The 20,136-nt window shown below is 42.6% G+C and overlaps 1 protein-coding gene across 7 annotated transcripts in view; it reads right to left on the bottom strand.

The window, feature by feature from the left end:
- mark2b (MAP/microtubule affinity-regulating kinase 2b) overlaps nucleotides 1-20,136 on the bottom strand; it is an 80,481-nt gene that overhangs the window by 14,093 nt on the left and 46,252 nt on the right. For 5 of the 7 annotated variants that reach the window (XM_084043086.1, XM_084043087.1, XM_084043090.1 and 2 more), the window contains exons 13-17: nucleotides 19,979-20,053; nucleotides 18,872-18,923; nucleotides 18,163-18,314; nucleotides 16,879-16,973; nucleotides 11,053-11,196 (exon numbers count right to left, since the gene is read on the bottom strand). In XM_084043086.1, the coding sequence (XP_083899212.1) occupies nucleotides 11,053-11,196; nucleotides 16,879-16,973; nucleotides 18,163-18,314; nucleotides 18,872-18,923; nucleotides 19,979-20,053 (518 nt within the window). The remainder of the gene's footprint in view (nucleotides 1-11,052; nucleotides 11,197-16,878; nucleotides 16,974-18,162; nucleotides 18,315-18,871; nucleotides 18,924-19,978; nucleotides 20,054-20,136) is intronic. The other 2 variants (XM_084043089.1, XM_084043092.1) reach the window with 2 other exon arrangements.

The following is a 20,136-nucleotide window of genomic DNA, read 5'->3' as shown; positions in this document are numbered from 1 at the left end:
GGGCCATGTACAGACCTTTGGGAGGGGAGGCCAAGTGTTGTCCAACACATGAACACACACACAAACTGAATACAAAAACTAACTTTGGAAGAACAAAATACCGAATGGAACCTAGCAAGTTCATACTTCTGGGTATGACGAACATGGGTTAGACTTGCTCAGCATGTTCTTAAAACCAGACTTATCAGAAGGGGAAAATGTGGGACCCTGCCCCTGCCAATAAAATATAGCATAACGTGACCTAGCCTTTCTATTGAACGATTATGAGAGCAGAGCAACTGTGGTTCACTTCAGCAAAAGAGAACTAAACAAGAGAAATTATGTATGCATAAAAAGGACACTTTCTCCTATAAAGGCAATCAGGTAGGTGCTCAAGCACTGATTGGATCCTATGTGTGCACATGCCCGGACACAAACGCAGTTAATCCTCTAATCCTTGGCAAAAGATCAAAGCAACACATACACACACACTCTTCATTGAGAAATCGCAGCTTACGTGTGTGTGTGTGTGTGTGTGTGTAAACCTCCTGTGCCAGTATTAGAACTGTGCAGTGGCTAATGGCCACAAGCAAAAAACAGCACCACAAACACCAGAATGCACAAACGGAACAAATTAACAAATAGATTTAACAAACAGGAAGTCCTCACAACATGCGCGAAAGAAAACAATCATCATTCATAGAGTCCAAACTGCAACAGGATGATGTATTTTTAAGCGGACGTTGCTGCAGTATTTCAACAGGTGTCCAAAAGGCACAGCACCGCACACGCAAAGCACACCCACCACAAACAAACACACAAAACCCACACACATGCCTTCTATGAGGCTGGATCAGGCAGACTGGTGGGGGTAGGGGGTATTTATTAACCCTAAGACGGTCTAAAAGTGACTGCCTATTAAGGAGGAATGGCATATTGATACAATAGCACCGTAACTTGATGTATCTTGTGCCACATGTCTGACTTGAACTTTCAAGTGCATTCCTGATGTTTGAATGATTATTTGGGGTGAGGGGGTGCAAAAGCAGGGGTTAAATTGGGCTGGAACAATCCGGAATGGCTTTCCAGCAATGTCGGAAATAAAAAAATGATTAAGACGTGACTCAACCCATTACGTCCAGTGATTCAACCCCCCACCTTCTGCAAAGTTAAACTAGCATTTAACCACATGAACCCTAATCTCTCAAGACAGCACCCCTGCCATAAACATGTAGTAGTGTTGTTCTAGGAATAAATATAGAGGCACCCAGGAGGAAGTGGGCCAAGAAAGGGGAGGAGCTAAACAGAGTACCTGTTTCTACACAAAGTAGGTGGTGCCCCCAGAGGCAAATACAAAGGAAAAAAATGTCCCTCTTTTTTTTTACCGAACGAGTTCCCAGATTGCATGAACCCTATCCCTATTCTGGGCATGTCAAAATAGGCAAACATTCTGCAAAAGTAGGTGAACATTCGGTACAAATAGCAAATCTACAAGCTCAAATAATGTAGATTTTCAGCAAAGAGATTTGGTGAAGAGGGAAAGGAGTAGTGAGCCAAGGACAGATCCCTGGGGGACCCCGGTCAACCAAGTATATAGGGTTCAAAGTGGCTAAGACCCAGTCATGTGGTGGAGAATGCTCAGCAAAGGGCATTAAAAGCTTTTTCCTGTCTCTGCTCGGGGGTTGCTGCAGACACAGCATGTCGTTTTTAATTACCAATGTAAACATGCGCCAGCGGCACATCTTTCAACATTACATCGTGTCTCGCAGTTTTTAATTCAGAGCGCTGCCGGAGCTTTGTGTTAGTTTATTCTGATGGAAAGGGAGCCAGTTGGGTCTCTGTTTTTGGACAATGTTCAAAGTTAAATTCTGTCCAGCTTTTGCACGTCTCCCACTTGATGACATCCGTGTTTAATTACCTGCGTGCACAGCCAAGAGGAAAAGGAGCAAAGAGGAAGCTTGATTATTCTCAAGGGCATTTTCATTACGAAGCTGTCAAACATCAAAATGTTTAATGCACCCCCCCCCAAAAAAAAAACATTATTAATGTGAATTGCGTCATAAAGGGGTTCATTTTGAATTGTAGGACTGAAAGTGTCACTTGTTTTTGCGGTGTGACAGCAGCCGTGCTTTCTCCTAGGACTCTTCTTTCCTAGTGAAAAGGTCTCGCTCTGACAGCGACACACCGATCTCTTTGCCCACATGGAGGATTTGGAGAAAAAAAAGAGATAGTATTCTGGATCAAATTAATCAATCAATTACTATTGCGCTTCCTCTTGCAATCTATTCTTAGCACGATTTGGCAGGGTTTTTCCTGCAGAGAGGTATTTTTGGCAACCCCAAAGAGGTTTTAGTCAGGGCCAAATGAAAATCACCAGTGCCAAAATGATAATATTTGAGAACAAAATCAACAAAATTAAAATCCTCTCTGAATGTGTTTAATAGCTTGTTTCAAGTTCAGGCCATTTAACGCCCTCTTTCCGTGGTTTGGATGAATAATAAGTTAATAGGCAGGTTATCATTATCTTAGGGATATCTCACTTTCAAACATGTTTGGGGTCATTTTAACGTCTACTCAGGCTTTTGTGTTTTACTCCAGACAGTTTTTAAGTTGCTTGATTCAGTATTTAGATATTTGATATTCATTTTATCCTACATATACCCATTGTAATTTCGAACTCAATTTTAACCATGATGGATTCATTGAAATCACCCGTCCTTGGTTCTGGTGACTGATATTATCCTTCTAATACGTGAGGTGCCGTGTCTTTTCAATTGCCCTTTTCATAACATTTTTATAATCTTTTTGGAAAATGTAATAAAATAAATGAAAAAAATAATCAAAACAACACGGCCCCCTCACATATCAAGACAATATCAGCAACCAGAACCAAGGACGGGTGTTTTCAATTAATCTATCATGGTTAAAATAGAGACTGAAGTTACAAGGGTTTGTATAGGAAGGGTAAAATTGTCTGATAAAATTAATATCAAATATCTAAATACTGAATCAAGCAACTTGAAAACTGTCTGGGGTGAAACACAAAAGCCTGAGTAAACGTTAAAATGACCCCGAACCGAACGTGAAATATCCCTTTAAACATTTGGGCTTTTTTATGTCACATCATAGATTTCCCTTTCTGACATCAGGACTTGAATGAAGTCAACCCTCTCACTATGGACACAACCAACAACAGCCTCTCACTATGGAAATGTTTTCCACTGCCATGTCATTTCCTAGTTGTCTTTGTAACACTTTACTTGAAGGTAGGGTCTATAAAGCATTATAATGCACTTATAAGGCTTAGTAACCCTTGTTAAAAATGTTTATAATTATGCATAACAACTTATAACAAGGTTTATTAAGTATTATAAGTGCTGTTCATAAAGCACGTTATAACTACAAGACAGTCAGTTATAAAGTGTCTTTATACATTAAGTGTCTTTATGACACACTTAATAACCGACTACCGTATGTCTGGTAGTTGCTGTTCCGCTGAGCATTATGACCAGCACTTATAATACTCATAAACCTTATAGCATTATAAGTGTATAAATTATTATTATTATTAACGCATTATAAATGTGATTATAATGCGTTATAGACCCGACCTTTAAGTAAAGTGTCTCTTTACCATCTAAAGTTTTGCATAGCAAAAGCCTTTTGTTTATGGCCTTTTGTTTATTTTAAATGTCAAGCTATAAAACAACTTAAGTGAAACTTAACTGGGATTTATATGTAGAATACAAAGCCTCCATTCCCCCTTAATAAGCAGCTTGTTTTGAAGGTAATATTTATAGATTTCATGGCAACCACAAACTTTATTGCTCAGATAAACATTGTATAGTTCTCAAAGGGAGAAAATACATCTGTGCTACTGCTAACACATGGTAAAGTTGGGTTTGTTTTCCTTAAGAGTGCCCGTCATTTTTAAAGTAGTATTGGTTGCGCACTTGCACTATACCCCATTAAGTATAACAAGCACTCCCAATTCAGAGTGCCAGTGGTCTCTATCACTGTATTATTGTTGCTCAAGTAAGACAAGTCCATCACTAGGATGATCTGTATGGCATTCCACTCCCCTCTCCTTCAAAATCCCTACCCTTTCCTGTTCTTAAGTAAAAACAACCTGTAAGCAGTTTTGTTAATTGGGGTTTCATTGACTTAACCATGTAAACCCTATATACTTAAGCTGACCAGGGTTCCCCAGGGATGTGTACTTGGCTACCTCCTTTTTCCCCTGTACACCAAATTCCTTCATGAAACATTGACGATCTACAAGCTCAAAACGTGTCGTGCTGTGAGCTTGTAGAATGTTCACCTCTCATGACATGCCCAGAATAGGGACAATACATTTCATGTGGTTAAGCTGCATAATAGACATTTTTGTTTATAAAATGGTCAGACATAACAGGGAAATACATAGATTTGTCAAATAAGGAAACAGACTCTTTGCCTTCACTGATGCGCAGCCGCGACACGGACATGCTTAGTCCTCAGAGGCCCTTTCTGAGCCAGGAAAAACCCTATTTGGCTTGACTTTTGTTCAGAACAGCCAGAAAACAGCACGCGTGCTGTGTGGAAATACGTCGCATTTGAGGCGAGTTAACAAGGAAAGACAGCAAGGACACCAGCAAGCCCATATGCAAGCGATAGAGCATTGCCAACCAAGGCTGCTACCATTTGCTGCACTACTTTGCAATACCAAGAGAATGGTGATAATAAAACTTTATTAAAACACAGGGCAGCCCCCCTATTTGGATGTTTCTGTGCTGGTGACTGAATTACCTCTTTGGGAATTAATAATGAATATCATCATCATACCTCAAGACAACAAAATACAGTTTTGTTTGTCATGATATTCATGAAAATGACATAATAGTAACTAATAGCTTTTAAATATTTGTGTCTTTTTCCCTGTGATACCGGAAATGGTTTTGAAAATGAAAGTTTTTAATGTATTATATCAACGTTTTTCCCCCTTTTTTCCTAATTGTTATGATTTATTTCTGATAGGCCAGTGTAGACTAGAGTGACAGGAAATGAAGAGGAGAGAGGGGAGAGACATGCAAGACAAGATGAAGGTTGGATTCGAACCCTCGATCAGAGAGTCGTACAACGCTTGGCTTGCCCATCTACAGTACGTATAAAAGTGTCCCTGTGCAAGACATGTAACCCGTAACAGCTCCCCACAGAGCGCACATCAAAAGCCATCTGAGCAAGGCATCTGCTGGGTGAATGCAGAAAAGTACTCCCAGCAGGGACGATACAACACTCCCCTGTCTGTCTAACTGGCTGACATGACAAGCAACCCAGTATTTTGTATTTTACTTGTGGCTAAGCTTAAAGCGATAGTTTCATATTTACACATCCGAATCGTTTGTTTTTTTGTTTATCGACACTATCGTTACTGACAAAAGTCCAATGGAAGCTAGTTAACATTATGTAGCAATACTAATGGAAAACAAATAACCCAAAAACAAATATGATACATAACTACACCATCCCATACACTATAAGTTTAATAATATTTGGCAATATTTTATTTATTTATAGATTGACAACGCAGATGTGATCAATGGGATATTGGTAGGGTACATAAGGGGAGATGGCTGATTCATTTTTTGTGCCTTCCCCCCTGGCATTTGGGTCTTTGTTAATGCAATGTTTTAATATTCCCTAGTATTCAGGTTTCTCCTAAATGAACGTCTCAATATTATATATCAATATAAAGTTTTAAAAAATGTGCCTGGTCTCTGGATAAGCTATATAGTTTCTTGTGTTTGTCATTTTTATGCTGACCATCTGACTGAGTATGAAAGCATTGTGGGCCTGCCACTGTATGGAACCAAAGTTGAACCTTTTATGTAGCTACTCCATGATCGCCTATCTATAGTATATGCATGTTTATTTTCTTATTTAAAAAAAATGTATTCTTGTCTTTTTTGTTGTTGTTGTCGTTGTTGCATTGTGTTTGTTATATTCTAGGGCAGGGGTTTAACGTTTTTTAGCCCAAGGACCCCTTGGCTGAGAGAGATGAAGCAGGGACCAGCCCCTACATATTGAATGAAATTGTGTTGCAGATTACTTTTTTCATAGATTGCATAGATAGGTTCATAGATTTGTTTGACACACAATATCTTTACTATTAATATGTTGGATTCGTGTTCATGTGTAATTTCAGACAGTTAACTTTTTTTTTTAAGATATTTTTTGAGTCTATTATGCCTTTATTTGATAGGACAGTAGGCTGACAGGAAATGGGAGAGAGATGGGAGGGAGACATACAGCAAAGGTCGCCGGGATCGAGAGTCGAACCCGCAACACGCTGTCAAGCTGGATTACCAGCGTATGTGGTATGCACCTGGACCGCTAGGCCAGCAGGCGCCCAGTTAACGTTTTTTTATAGAAGCTATAAATAAATCATAATTCAAACCAAAATAACTATACCATCCCTACTGTCTATTGACTCACCCCTGACCTCTACGGCCCAGGGTCAAGGTCAAGACTTCCAACACCTTCCAAATTCCAATTTAACCCCTGGGAACAACGGATAGACCATGTCTGCCTTGTTAAATACTTTGTCATGAGTTGGTGATAACGCATTTGCACTATTGTTAAACCTCACATTAAGAATAACAGTAGCATACACACGCCTTATTTACACCCGGGAGTAGTATGTATTTCAGTGGAATACCCATGTTCTTCAAGTAAAAGGGTAATGAGGGATCATGGGGCTATGTGTTGGAATAAAACAGGGCACATGTGCTGGGAAGAGGTTTTCAGGCCTAATCCAGGGTACAGGCTATGTGTTGGAGTGGTACCTTCTCTCCAGTGTTCCCAACCAGGTTCTGAACAGCTCAAGCTCACTGCTGAACGGCGCATGCAACAGAACAGGACTTCAACATGTAGGCCACATAAACACAGGCAAAATAGGCTCCTTGACATTTTGTTGTGGTGCAAGCTCATTTTAGTCCACCATTTATTTTGCTTCTTCTCCTTCAATGTACACATGTCACAGTGTGGGGAGTGAACCAAGTATTGGCAGTTCAGTTCACAGAAAATGACATCAGCATTGCTAGTCACATGCTTGCTTGTTAGCGTACAGCTGCTGCTGCGGTGCACATGCTAATAAGTTGTTTGCAGGCTTCCTGAAGGACATCAAGGACACACATCCACCAGTGTGACAAGTGTCTGGTGGAGACATACAGCGGGCTAAAATTCAAAATGTCAAGGTAGCTCCTGCAAAACTAACTTTAAATTAAGCAAGCGGCGGGGCATGCAGACAGAAGAACAAAAGACAATGACAGCAAATGGCCAAAAGCAGACACGTACACAAAGCAAATACATCACATAGATTGAAACATTTCTCCTTCATTCATTAAGCCAAGCTTGACTGTGGTGTGGTAACGGGACAGATGGCAGTCGAGGTTTTCCCAGACTCTGACTGTGGTCTGGGTGGGACTGTTTTGGCAACGGTGGGGACTTTTATCCAGATGCTTAAAGACCAAGGCCCCATACCAACCCCAAGGAAGGAAACAGGACACTGCTGAAGCCATTTAAGAACCAAAGTTTCTAGGGAAATACAAGGCTGAAAATGGTCTTTGAAGCCGTATACAGGTTCAAGACACTAAAAAGAGCAGGGATGCTTTGTATTTTGCGGGCAGAAGAGGAAAAAATAAACCATACCACAAGGCATTAACCTTGACAGACTGACAGACAGACATGGCAAACATCAATACTCAATCAAACCTGGACGTACGGTGCATGCAAAACATTCTAATGCATTTACACAGTGTTGGAAATAGACATTTGCATGTATTTCACACTTTTCTTGGGTCACTCAAAAAAATAATGTGATTTTGCATGCCATTAGGCTGGAAAATATTTTAGACTACACTTTCGGTGTTTGCATTACTGTGTTTATTTGACATAACATTAGCTTTATAAATGATCATTTCACTCAAAAACTACATGAATTCCAACTAGTATAATTAATTCTACAATGTTTCTGGCAAATGTTTTTATTATTATATTAGCCACCCTATTCACTGCACTAAATGAAGAAACAAATGAATTGGAAAACTATACCTACTATACATTGTATTGTCAACTAAATCAATTTTAACAAGACCACCAGAAGAGTAGACATATGCACAACATTAGGTGGTCGGGTGGTGCAGGGGTAAAGTAACTGCCCACCACCGCAGAGACAACTGGCTGTGTTCGGGTGAGGGAAACTGGGCGAGGAGGGTGATATTTGACTCTGCACTAGCGACTTCTACGGGCTGGGAGTGGCACCTATGAGCACCGGGTGTTTAACAGGAGGAGTAGGATGGAGGTGCTATGTCCTCCTGGTAGGGGCTCCTCACTGGCAGGTGAGCCAGTAGGGTACAACAGCAGTGGCAACACAGGAATGTGTGGGGAGGATTAATTGCCATAATGACTAAACTGTGAAAAGAGCAAAAAATAATTGGCTAATCTAAATTTTAAAAAAGAAAGCAAAAAAAAAAGCTATGTGCATAATATGGTTGTTGTAAAGTGTTTGATACTAGTTTAATCTTCACCAAAACACATTTTGGGTGCCAAATTCTTCTTCACCATTCACATAGTCATAGTGTGGGGACAAAGAATTTGCTCTTCAGTTCACGTTCATGTCGGCATTGTTAGCAGTGTCACTAGTCACAGGCTTGCTTGTTGGAGTACAGCTGCGGTGCCAACAAGCTCACAGGGTACAACCACAGTGGCAACAGAGAAATGTATGGGGAGGATTAATTGGCATGGTGATTAAATTGTGAGCAAAAATAATCGGCGAAAAAAAAGCTATGCATGATATTGTTGTTGTAAGATGATTGATAATGGTGTTTGAAAATGAACACAGAACCTACTTTAAAGTTTAATCTCCCCCAAAAGAGATTCTGACTCTGATCCTGTCTAACCAACAGTCAGCTCCTCCAATTTGTTGAACCGATTTGATTCCGGTGCCTCCTTTCCGGTGCAGAAAGGAGGCAGAGTACATAGTCTGATACAGTACGTGCTAAAAATGGTCTGAACCCAGACATGGTGCAGTGGTTACGAATGCCCTCGTGTCTAGACCCCCGCTTACCAGGGGCTTGAATCCTGCCGTAAAGCTCTCCTCTCCTTCAGTATATTCCACAACTGTCTCTCCCTCAGACCTACAATTTACAATTTAGCAGATATTCTTAAACAAAAGCCACTGACAAAGTGCTAGATCAGAGTACCACGTTCCGTCTCAACCCAGGAAATGAGTGAAACCTATGCTCCATCAAAACAACAGACTAAAATAACATGTCGGTCTTGTTTTCCAGCTCTTAGCAGCTGGAACAATTAACCATCTCCAAGGCCCTGGTCAAGGACAGGTATGTTCAAAGTGGAGATATGTAGAGACAATATAGACCATCCGCAGCAGTCTACCTAGAGAAACAATAGTTTCGGGCAGAGTGCCGAAACACGTCCATTTCGCTAGGTCATTGGTTCTCAAAGTGTGGTCCGGGGACCTCCAGGGGTCATTGGGGGGATACCAGGGGGTCCCCAGCAAAATGAGTTAATAAAGTGCACAATCATTTTAACCCCTTTATCCATATTCTATACTTTGGCTATTCGAAAAATAGCAGATCTAAAAGCTCATAGCGTGGCACCGAGTGCCGCACTACGAGCTTGTAGAGCTCTTATTTTTGAAAAATCTTTAAAATGTGTGCAAATCTTTACATATTTTTTTGAAAAGGCGAACATTATTAACACAAATCTTTGCTTCTGAGGGTCCCTGGCACAACATATTTTCAGGTGGGGGTCCGCGGCCACATACATATCAATTTGGGGAGCCCTAAGGTTCCATATGGGCCCCTGGTGGTATCCAGACCCCACATTGAGAAATCAGTGGACTATTTAATGTTTAGCAGTTTTTCTCGCGGCCATTTAGGCTCCACGGCCTTTCTTCATGACTGTTGCTAAGCAACTACTGATTCCATGCCAGCTGTCCACCATGCCATCGCCATGGTGATGTGATGGCGGACACTGTTGCATATTTTCCGCCAACATTTCTCAACACACCTGTATTGCCAGTTACATGAGAAACCATCTCCTTATTACCATGGTAATGCTTCAATACCCTCATAGAATATGTGAGGCTTAGAAGATAGAGGTGAACATGACTTTGCAAACACTGACTGTCATTTGAAAATGGTTGGTTTATCGGTCTTTCTGTCACCTACCTGTGTGTGTGTGTGTGTGTGTGTGTGTGTGTGTGTGTGTGTGTGTGTGTGTGCGTGTTACTGTTTGAAAGTAATACCATAAAGGTTAAAGGAACACGCAAATGTATTTTGAGTTAGTGAGCTCTTTAAGCAAGAATACACTGAGAAGCTCCACTGCGTTTCCCTTTAACCACTTAAGCCCTATATACTTAGTTGTACGACGAATAGCAAAAATTGCAGATCTATAAGCTCACAAGGTGTCGCATTGTGAGCTTGTAGATCTGCTATTTTCGCTATATTTGGAGAAAATACATGACTTGCCCAAAATAGGGACGCCAAGCTGAAAGTGGTTAAATCAATCTGTAATTGGGAGGAAAGTTCCCAAGGCCAATCAGTCCTATCCTTCTTTCACATCGCTTTTTTCTCTCTGGACTGTCCATCGTTTCTCTCTCACGCTCCATCTCTTTGTGGACATCCAGCTCTTGAGAGATGGCGCTGTGTGCAGAGTGAGTGGGCATGTGTTGAAAGGAACTGTACTCTATGAAAGCGACTGTGTGAACATTGGACTGTATGTGCGCACTGTAGCATGTGTGTGTGTGTGTGTGTGTGTGTGTGTGTGTGTGTGAGCATGCCTATCTGTCTAATCAAACATCTACCCATGTCCGTGTGTGTGTGTGTGTGTGTGTGTGTGTGTGTGTGTGTGTGTGTGTGTGTGTGTGTGTGTGTGAGTGTGTGTGAGATGTATACCCATTACCTGTGCGCAGGTATGATAGCTCATGTCTGCATGTGTCTCTTGTCGTTGGTGTGCGTGCGTGCGAGCATGTGTGTGTGTGTTGGTGCGGGGGAGGTGGAGGAGACTTGCCTGGGCCGAGGTGCGTGCAGGTCAGAGGAGGGGCATGGATGGTTGGAGGTGGACAGAGACTTGTGGTGACGGGGACGCGAGGATGAGGAGGAGAGGACGGCAGCAGCCGAGGCGGTGGAGGCACGGGAGCCCGGAGTGTTTAGGCTGGGAGGGTGGAGGGGAGGAGGAGGAGGAGCGCCCCCGCCCAGAACACGCACATACATACACACACACACGTGTGCATGCACAAACACACGTGAGACACACATAATACAGACACAAACATGCATGTACAAACATGGACATGTGAGACACACATAAATACAAAATATCACAGATATACACACACACACACACACAAATATATGCACGCACAAACACATACACGTAAGACACAGAAGTACACAACAGATATATAAACACACACAGAAAAACATGCATGCACAAATACGTGACACACATAAATGCAGAATATCACAGATGTATACAGACACATGCAGACAAATATGCACGCGTAAACACGTACACGTGAGGCAAAGACATACACATACAAATACATAAGTACGATCATGCAAGAGACAAGACAGATTCAAATGAAGACACAAGATCATATAAAGACAACACACACACACACACACACACACACACACACACACACACACACACACACACAGGGCGGGGGTGATGTGCCGGTGGGCAGGGAGGATGAGGTGGAGCACGGTTAGAAGCAGCACAACTCATCACACACATAATAGGGGATGGGAGGAGAGAGAGAGAGGGAGGGAGGGAGGGAGGGAGGGAGAGAGGGAGAATGAGAGAAAAGGAGAAGACGTGAAGAGGACAGGAGAAGAAGGAGGAAGAGGAGCTGAGTGATGAATTAGGACAAATAAAAAGCTCTGCAGACAGACAGCCAGACAGACAGACAGACAGTCAAAAGCTCTACTAGTGGGACAGCGAGCAAGAAAGTTTGCGTTTTGGCAGCAAGTGTGGACTCTGCCTGGTTCAAAATGGAGGCCAATAAAGACCCATAATCAAACTGCCAACAGTCTGTTATTTCGCCTTCTGGTCACCTTCTAATGTGTACATTACACTGTGGATGAGCCAACAGCGAAAAACAAATACTATCTTTAGCTCATGGTCCAAATAGACATGCTTAGAACTAGATGGCAGTTGGAAAGGGAAATGTCTAAATAAAATTGCATAATGAAAACAGATAGCCGGCCAGAAATAGGCCAAGTCAAGTTCCGGCTATCGTGCACAGAGCCTCCATCCTCTCAAAATACCACGTGGTGAAGTGTAAAAATGAAGTGTTAAGATTGAGGCCTAGCCCTGACACATTACAGCTGGGCTAATTCGTCTCCCTACTTAACCCTCAGAAGAGTAAAACAAACAGTATTTGCCAAAACTTTACAATGACAAGCCATGTTTGATGCTGAATTACCGTTGATTGATTGTAATGTAACTTGTGCCAGACTATGATGTCAGTCATACATGTTGAATTAGTGTTGTGTACGTGCAGGCCTGTACCCACATGAAATATGCAACATCTAAATAAGAAAGCCCCTTACAGTAGAATAGTCTACATTTATGTATAATATGGGTTGAAGATGTGAATAGTCGTTGACATGCCAAGACGCTGGTATAGTCCGGAGGCATTTCAAGATGTCAGGGGGGCATACAGTATATGAACTTGGCAGCTAGCACATTTCTAATCCCGTTTCGTGAGCCTCACTTCTGTCAGGGAAAGCCTGCGACATGCAGGATGTTTTCTGTATGAAAACAGGATCTGAGGAGCATCCTGGATGCGTACTGGGCTCAGATCACACTGCAATTGCAGATATGACGTTGGTTTCAAGAATCAAGACCGTTGTGTTTGCATACATACATACATATTATATATACATATCTATACACATACATATCTATACATATATATCTATATATATATATATATATATATATATATATATATATATATATATATATATATATATATATATATATATATATATATATATATATATATATATATATATATATATATATATACACACATATATATAAGTTCTACAGTTGTGGTTATTCAGAGAGTTGTACAGGCTCTGAACATTACAGACAGCAGTAACATGACTTTGACCACACGCGTGCATGCACCCACGTATACACACACAAGCATGTGGGTGCATACTAAACACTGTGAGAGACAGGGGAGAGTGGTACCAGAAGGAAAGGCAGAGAGAGAGAGAGAGCGAGTGGAGCATTGGCAGAGGTCAAACAAACAGACTGCTGATTACACAGAAAGGCCACACATAGCTCATGGAGAGTCCACACACACACACACACACACGTTCTGGCAGGGATTAGCATGACTGGTGATGGAAAAATAACAGCATTCATTGACCAGTAAGGACTGGACAACACTGTGTGTGTGTGTGTGTGTGTGTGTGTGTGTGTGTGTGTGTGTGTGTGTGTGTGTGTGTGTGTGTGTGTGTGTGTGTGTGTGTGCGCACACTGGTATGGGGTCAAATGTTTGAGCGTGTTGTAATGTATGTGTAATAAGGCTTGTCTGTGTGTGCGTCCACCATCTGTGTGTGTGTGTGTGTGTGTGTGTGTGTGTGTGTGTGTGAGAGAGTGTGAGTGTGAGTGTGTGTGTGTGTGTGTGTGTGTGTGTGTGTGTGTGTGTGTGTGTGTGTGTGTGTGTGTGTGTGTGTGTGTGTGTGTAAGCCTATTAGGAGGCAAGTCTGGGGGTCCATATAGCGTCAGTAAGAGTTAATATCATAATATTCCATCACAAGTCTTCCTAATCCCCTTAGAGATGAGGGGGTGAACTTTTTTCTATGGCGTCAAAAGCAAAGAGAGAGGTAGACAAAGCTAGAGGGGAACGAAAAGCGAAGTGTACACACACACACAGTTAAGCTTTCATGAGCAAGTACGAGATGCAACATCAAAACAGAAATTTAAAAAGAGAAAGTAAAGATCAAAGAGAGGGAAAGAGGTTGGAGGGGGAGGAGGGGGGGTCAAGTACACAAGCCCAAAACTTCAAAGTTTTTAATGATGGCCACCAATAAAAATAATAATAATAATAAAAAAAAGAACAAAGCAGATGACAACCGCTAAGTTAGTAAAGCCTACAGTAGCTTACTAGCTTGGCTTAAAACACATGTTCTCAACGTCGGTTTCAGGTTCTGTAACTCTAAGCGTGTACAAAATAATGGAACCAAATGGACCCGTTCCATTTGTACACTCTCAGAGTTACAGACCCGTGGGTGTCCATTTGGACCACATGTTGAGAAACAGTAGCTTTAAAGACCCACAGTAACTGCACAATGTCTCAAATGACCACTGCATCCTCTGTGACAAATGCCAGACAAGAGATGGAATAAATCTCGTCTTGTTCCGTTTTATTTTTCCACGTTTCCACGTTAAAAATGTACCCGGGAAATGTATTCCTGGGTCACCTCCCAAGAAAACGTTTAGAGAACTCCCCTCTTCGTTGTTTCAAGGAATAATTTGTTTACTAACACTAGGAGCTGAGCGATGAGCAGTGTTATCAGGACATTCATGGACCAAAATAATAGCGGAAGTATATGTTTTCCCCTTTTGTAGCGTATTCTCGACAATTCTTTTAACCACTTAAGCCTTATATACTTCGTCATACGACAAATCGACAAAATAGCTGATCTACAGGCTCACAAGCTTGCAAGTTGTGTACTTGTAGACGTGCAATTTTCGCAATGTTTGTAATATATGTATAGTATGTACATTTATGCATCCCCTTCATTTTTGGAAGGGGATGCAAGAGCAGAAGCAGAGAAGGGATGTATTGTATTTATCTTTGCCATACATTGTTAGAAGACATGATTGAAATAAGGACATTGTCCATATACTGCATTCATATTGAATGTTTAATGTCTCAGGTTGAAACAGCTATTGATTATATCAAAGTCAATATTATCGCCCAGCTCACACTGCAAACCGAAGGAATGGGTCCCAGAAAGAGGTCTACACAGGGAACGACGTGGTCATTTGAGATCTGACACATGAACTAGTAATTAAGCAGTAATGACAATGAAGCATACACTACATGACTATCAAGAGACACTCAGCATTATTGGTTAATGCTTATGAACAGGATGCATGAAGCTGATGGCAGATTGAAGTATCAGATGGTGTGCGTGTGCGTGTGTGCGTGTGTGTGTGTGTGTGTGTGTCAGAGATTAGAGGAAACAGAAAAGAGGTGGAGGGAAATGGACAAAGACAGAGACCCCTTCATGCCAGTTCAAATGACAGGACGACAGAGAGAGAGAGCAAGAGGGGGGGGGGTCAAAGTGTCGCTAAAAGCCGCCTCCGGTGTAACACTAGATGATAAGCTAACGGGTTTCCTTAACTAACAGTTTTCCTTAGTTTGTAGGCTGGACATTCATAGATAATTTGTGATTTTTCATAAGAAAGGTGAATCACTTCATCTTGGTGAGCTGACATGCGTACTGTAGTTACGTACTATATGTCCAAAAAATTAAGTGATGTTTTAATTATTTTTGCTTAATATTGCAATCACAATTATGATTGATAATGATGATTTTTCCAGATGGGTTGAAATAGAAAAATCATGATTTTCAATGACTTTCACTAAATTGTGCAGTTATAATGAGGCCAGATTACACAACCAGAGCATTTCATTGCATCATTATGCTTACTGAGCAACTTAGGTTTCAAGTGGTTAACACAACAGAAAATACTTTGGTATTTTCTGTTGTGTTAAAAATACGGCCATTTACTTTTGGTCTTTTCATTAGAAAATTAACAACGATGTTTAGGCTTTACTGGAGTTGGGGTTGTAGCTTGTTGGTGTATGGATGGAGCGAGTCCTTCTGTTGAGTCAGGCTAACTTTTGCCAGAGCCGTGACAGGCGGCTCAGAGAGAGGAGAGAATGTTTTTTGGAGGACAGGGGACGGACAGAGGAGAAGTAGAGTATGAGTGAGCAGGATTCAATGTGTCAGCCTGTGTCAATTAAGATTGTTTGCTTCCCTTGCTTCCTTCCTGTCTGCCTGCAGCGCAAGTGTGTGTGTGTGTGTGTGTGTGTGTGTGCGCATCAATTAAAAAATCCTGCTCTGGGTCAGACTTGCATATGTCCATCAACCCATCCAAGGGTGATCTGTAATCTACTTGGAGGCCTGGCTCTAACATCCCACAGGAGTGGCTGTGGTCCCCTGGCCAGGAGGGGTGGCCCCGCCCTGGGGGGACAGCTGTGGGCTCGCTCAGGGCCAGCTGGCAGAGGGCTGGCTGGGGGAGCACTGGGCCAAGCACTGCCATCCAGTCAGCACAGTCAGTCACTGAGCTCAGCTGAGGCAGCGCTTCATTCACAAACTGCACCGTAAAATCCTGAGTGTTCATTTAACTCTTAAGAATAATAACTCTCAGAAATCGAGCAAGCGGTCCGTTTTGACGTTTTTCAAATTAACTATTATAACCGCAATGCAATGCCTTTTGAGCTTGGAGATCGTCTATTTCTGAAAATATTTGAAATAGTTTCGCCTATAATGACATGGCCAAAATAGGGATGCCAGGTTGGCAGTGGTTAACACTGAGGACTTTACTCTTAGATGGAGAGAGAGTGTGTGTGTGTGTGTGTGTGTGTGTGTGTGTGTGTGTCTCTCAGTGAGAAAGTGAACCTCACTTACCATGGCTGTTGCCCACAGCGGACAACAGTGCCGTTTGCACACCTGTCTGAATGACCTGACATGGTCTTATAGTCTGTTATGCGTACACCCGCATACCTGTCCATGCCGATCACAATACATTGGCACAGAGTTGTGTGTGTGTGTGTGTGTGCGCGCGTGCACATACCTGTCCTTGCCGTTCTGGATTCCCTGGCCCAGTGTGGCTCTCTCAGCCAGGGGAGAGTTCCTACTGCGACCTGTACCAGTAGACAGGATGCTGTTCTGGAGGCAGAGAAAGACAATGGACGTGTGTGAGTGAGAGGAGTAGGTTGCGCAGAAAGTGTGCAACCTGATGTACAAGCTCACAACACGTCGCTTTGCGAGCTTGTAAATGGAGTTATTTTTGCTATTCTGAATCTTGCCCCCCCAACTTATCCGTATTATAATAAAAAAAACTAAAATGAACACTAAAACTAGTATGCAAGTATAAAGACAGTAACATTGGGTAATGAAGAAATATTTAATTGGTAACTTCCAGAGAGTCCGCAAATGTATAGAAAAAATTGGAAGGGGTCCTCGGGGGGAGAAAAGGTTGGGCAGCCCTGCATTAGGGAGTGTAGAGATATGACAGGGAGAGACGGATGTATCCATTGATAGTGGAGTCAATGGGAGCGGCAATGATGAGATGAGGAATGCTTTAGTACGTCAATGTTTTCCTGCCATCTACTGCCACAATGTCTGCCACTGTATCTCCATTTCATATCCGCGTGCGTCTGTCAACAAAGCGGCTTCATTTTCTAAACAAAGCATCCTGCTGGCGTGTGGTCTACGGCCTTGTCCATTTGCATGGTTTTGCGTCATTGCACGGGTCCACGTGTGTCTATGTTTATCATGCTTGTGTATAGCGTGTGTGCGTTTGTGTGAGGACAATAAGCCTAATATGCGCTTGTTTGTTTTTCTTAGGCTATTCATTTGATTCATGTTGATTCATTCTGACTGAATGAATCGACATCGACTTCATTGTATGTGTGTGAGTGCGAGGTATTGCATGCGTGTTGTGGTGGATACCTGTGTGTGTGTGAGAAAGAGAGAGAGGGGGAATTTGTAGATATCAATGTGTGTGAGAGAGGGGGGGGATTTGTAGATCTGCGGCTGTAGGTGAATGTGAGTGTGTGAAATGATTAAGTACGTCAGCTAATTATTGATTCATCTCTGGGTAAGCGTTTAGTGTGTGCGTGTGTGCGTGTGTGTGTGTGTGTGTGTGTGTGTGTGCGTGCGCGCGGGAGTGTAAGCACGTTGACGTGCATCTCCTGTGCGCAATTATGCTTAAAATATCACTGATCAAGGAAGTCGAGTTTATTTTTTTAACTCACTGCATAAGAGCATCGGTATTTGTTATCATTATCTGTGTGTGGGAGTGCGCCCTAGGGAAAGTGTGTGTGTGTGTGTGTGTGTGTGGGTGCTGTCTCACGGTGGAGGGCGTGGTGCTCTTCTTGCGATCGGAGGCCAGCGGGCTGGCAGGCACCTTGGTGGTGGAGCTGCTCGACGAGCCCTTCCTCCCAGAATCCTCTGCTGCTGTGCTCCGGTTGTCCACCTGACCACTCCTCTTAGAGTAGGAGGAGCCTAGAGAGAGAGAGACAGAGAGAGAAAGGGGGAGATGGAGACAAAGACAACGAAAGCAAACCGTGTGTCAAATTAGTTGCCATTAAGTTCATCACCCATCTCTCTTCATTAGGGGTGCACCAGTTGATCGAACAAATCGATTCAATTGATCATAAAAAAATTTAAATAATTATTGTTATTCAAACATTTCCAAAAATAGCCGATCTATAAGCTCACAACGCGCAGCGACGCGTTGCGAGCTTATAGATTGACTATTTTGGCTTCACACCGTTGTACTACTAATAGGGCTTCCGTGGTTAATCATTTGGTATATAAAAATAGAAATATGTAATATATTTTAAAAAACATGCTTCAAGATTTGATTAATTGAAAAGGTTATCGACGGAATAATTGCTAAGAAATTAATTGATAGTTGCAGGCCTAATATCCTCCCCCCCCCCACCCGAAACTCCTCCCTCCCCTTTCCATCCCGGTTCTGAAGCCATGCCCATCTCCCCTCCTCTGACCCCCCCCCCCCCCCCCCCCCCCCCCCATCCATTCTGACACACCAGTCTCACCCTGATCAGTGGCTCGCCGAGGTTTCTGGTTGGATGACACGCTGCGCTGTACCTGAAGGAGAGCGTACAGAGACACGGCTCAGTGTGTGTGTGCGTGTGTGTGTGTGTGTGTGTGTGTGTGTGTGTGTGTGCGTGTGCGTGCTCAGAGTTGTAATAACTATCTTAGGGAAGCAACAAGGCAGCTTGTGATGTCTGTGTGCGTGTGCTTGCTGTACCTTGTGAGGTGAGTGTTTATGTGATGGCAGTGATATTTTTGGAAGGTGCGTATATACACACACACTGTGTATATATACACATTATACATACTGTATATCTAGACACACAATATACTGTATATATACACTATAGAGTATATACTGTATATTATATATGGATATTGGATATCAAAGCGATGTGCTGACCACATGATGACTTCAGCAAGGTTAAGGTAAGGACTTTAACACTGCTTAGAATGGAAAATGAGCTCAATTTCAAGCCGTGAAATAAACATGAGGGGTAAATGAGAGGATGCGAGTCCATGTTACCTGGCAGAGAGACTCCTAGAAAACAAACAGCTGACACTCAATGTAACACACTTACAAACTAAGCGGAACTAGATTCAGGATTTCTTAACCACATGAACCCATAGTGTACCTATTCTGGGGCCAATATTAGGTGAAAATAGCCAATCTACAAACTCACAGCACGTGTTGCGAGCTTGTAGATCGTCTATTTTTGACAAAGAGACGTGTTGTAGAGGGGGGAAAAGGAACCGGCCTAGTATAGAGCCCTGGAGGACCCTGGTTAACATATCTAGGGTTTACGTGGTTAAAAAGCTAGAATTTAGAAATCTAAATACATTTTAGAGACCTTTGGCCCTCGGGCCACACCGAGCAGAGCTACTGAACAGGTCGGTCTCCTCTATAGCTCACGTTATTTGTCATTTCTCAACTGGTCGGGCAGCGTTGCCTTGGAGATTCCTGAATGTCACGGCCCTGGCCAGCAGGGGGGAAGGACTGCAGCCCTTCTCAGGTTATGCGCTTGTGTTTGAAGGAGAGGACAAGGAACTGTGTGCACGCGCGTGTGATACAGAGGGGAGGGGAATGTGAGTTTGTGTGCTCGCTGTACCTTGTGAGGCGGGGAGGGGGCATTTATGTTGCTTACATCACTTCCTGGGCGGGGCTTGATCGAGCCTTCTTCCAACTGTCGCAAAGAGTAAAACGAGGGATGAGAATGGGTGTACATAATCAAGATAGATAGATGGATATTACAGACACGCAGACAGA

Source organism: Gymnoscopelus microlampas (assembly GCF_963454915.1).
Source record: "Gymnoscopelus microlampas genome assembly, chromosome: 19".
Classification (NCBI taxonomy): domain Eukaryota; kingdom Metazoa; phylum Chordata; class Actinopteri; order Myctophiformes; family Myctophidae; genus Gymnoscopelus; species Gymnoscopelus microlampas.
The sequence above is the reverse complement of the archived record's forward strand: the minus strand, read 5'-3'. Positions and strand labels throughout refer to the sequence as shown.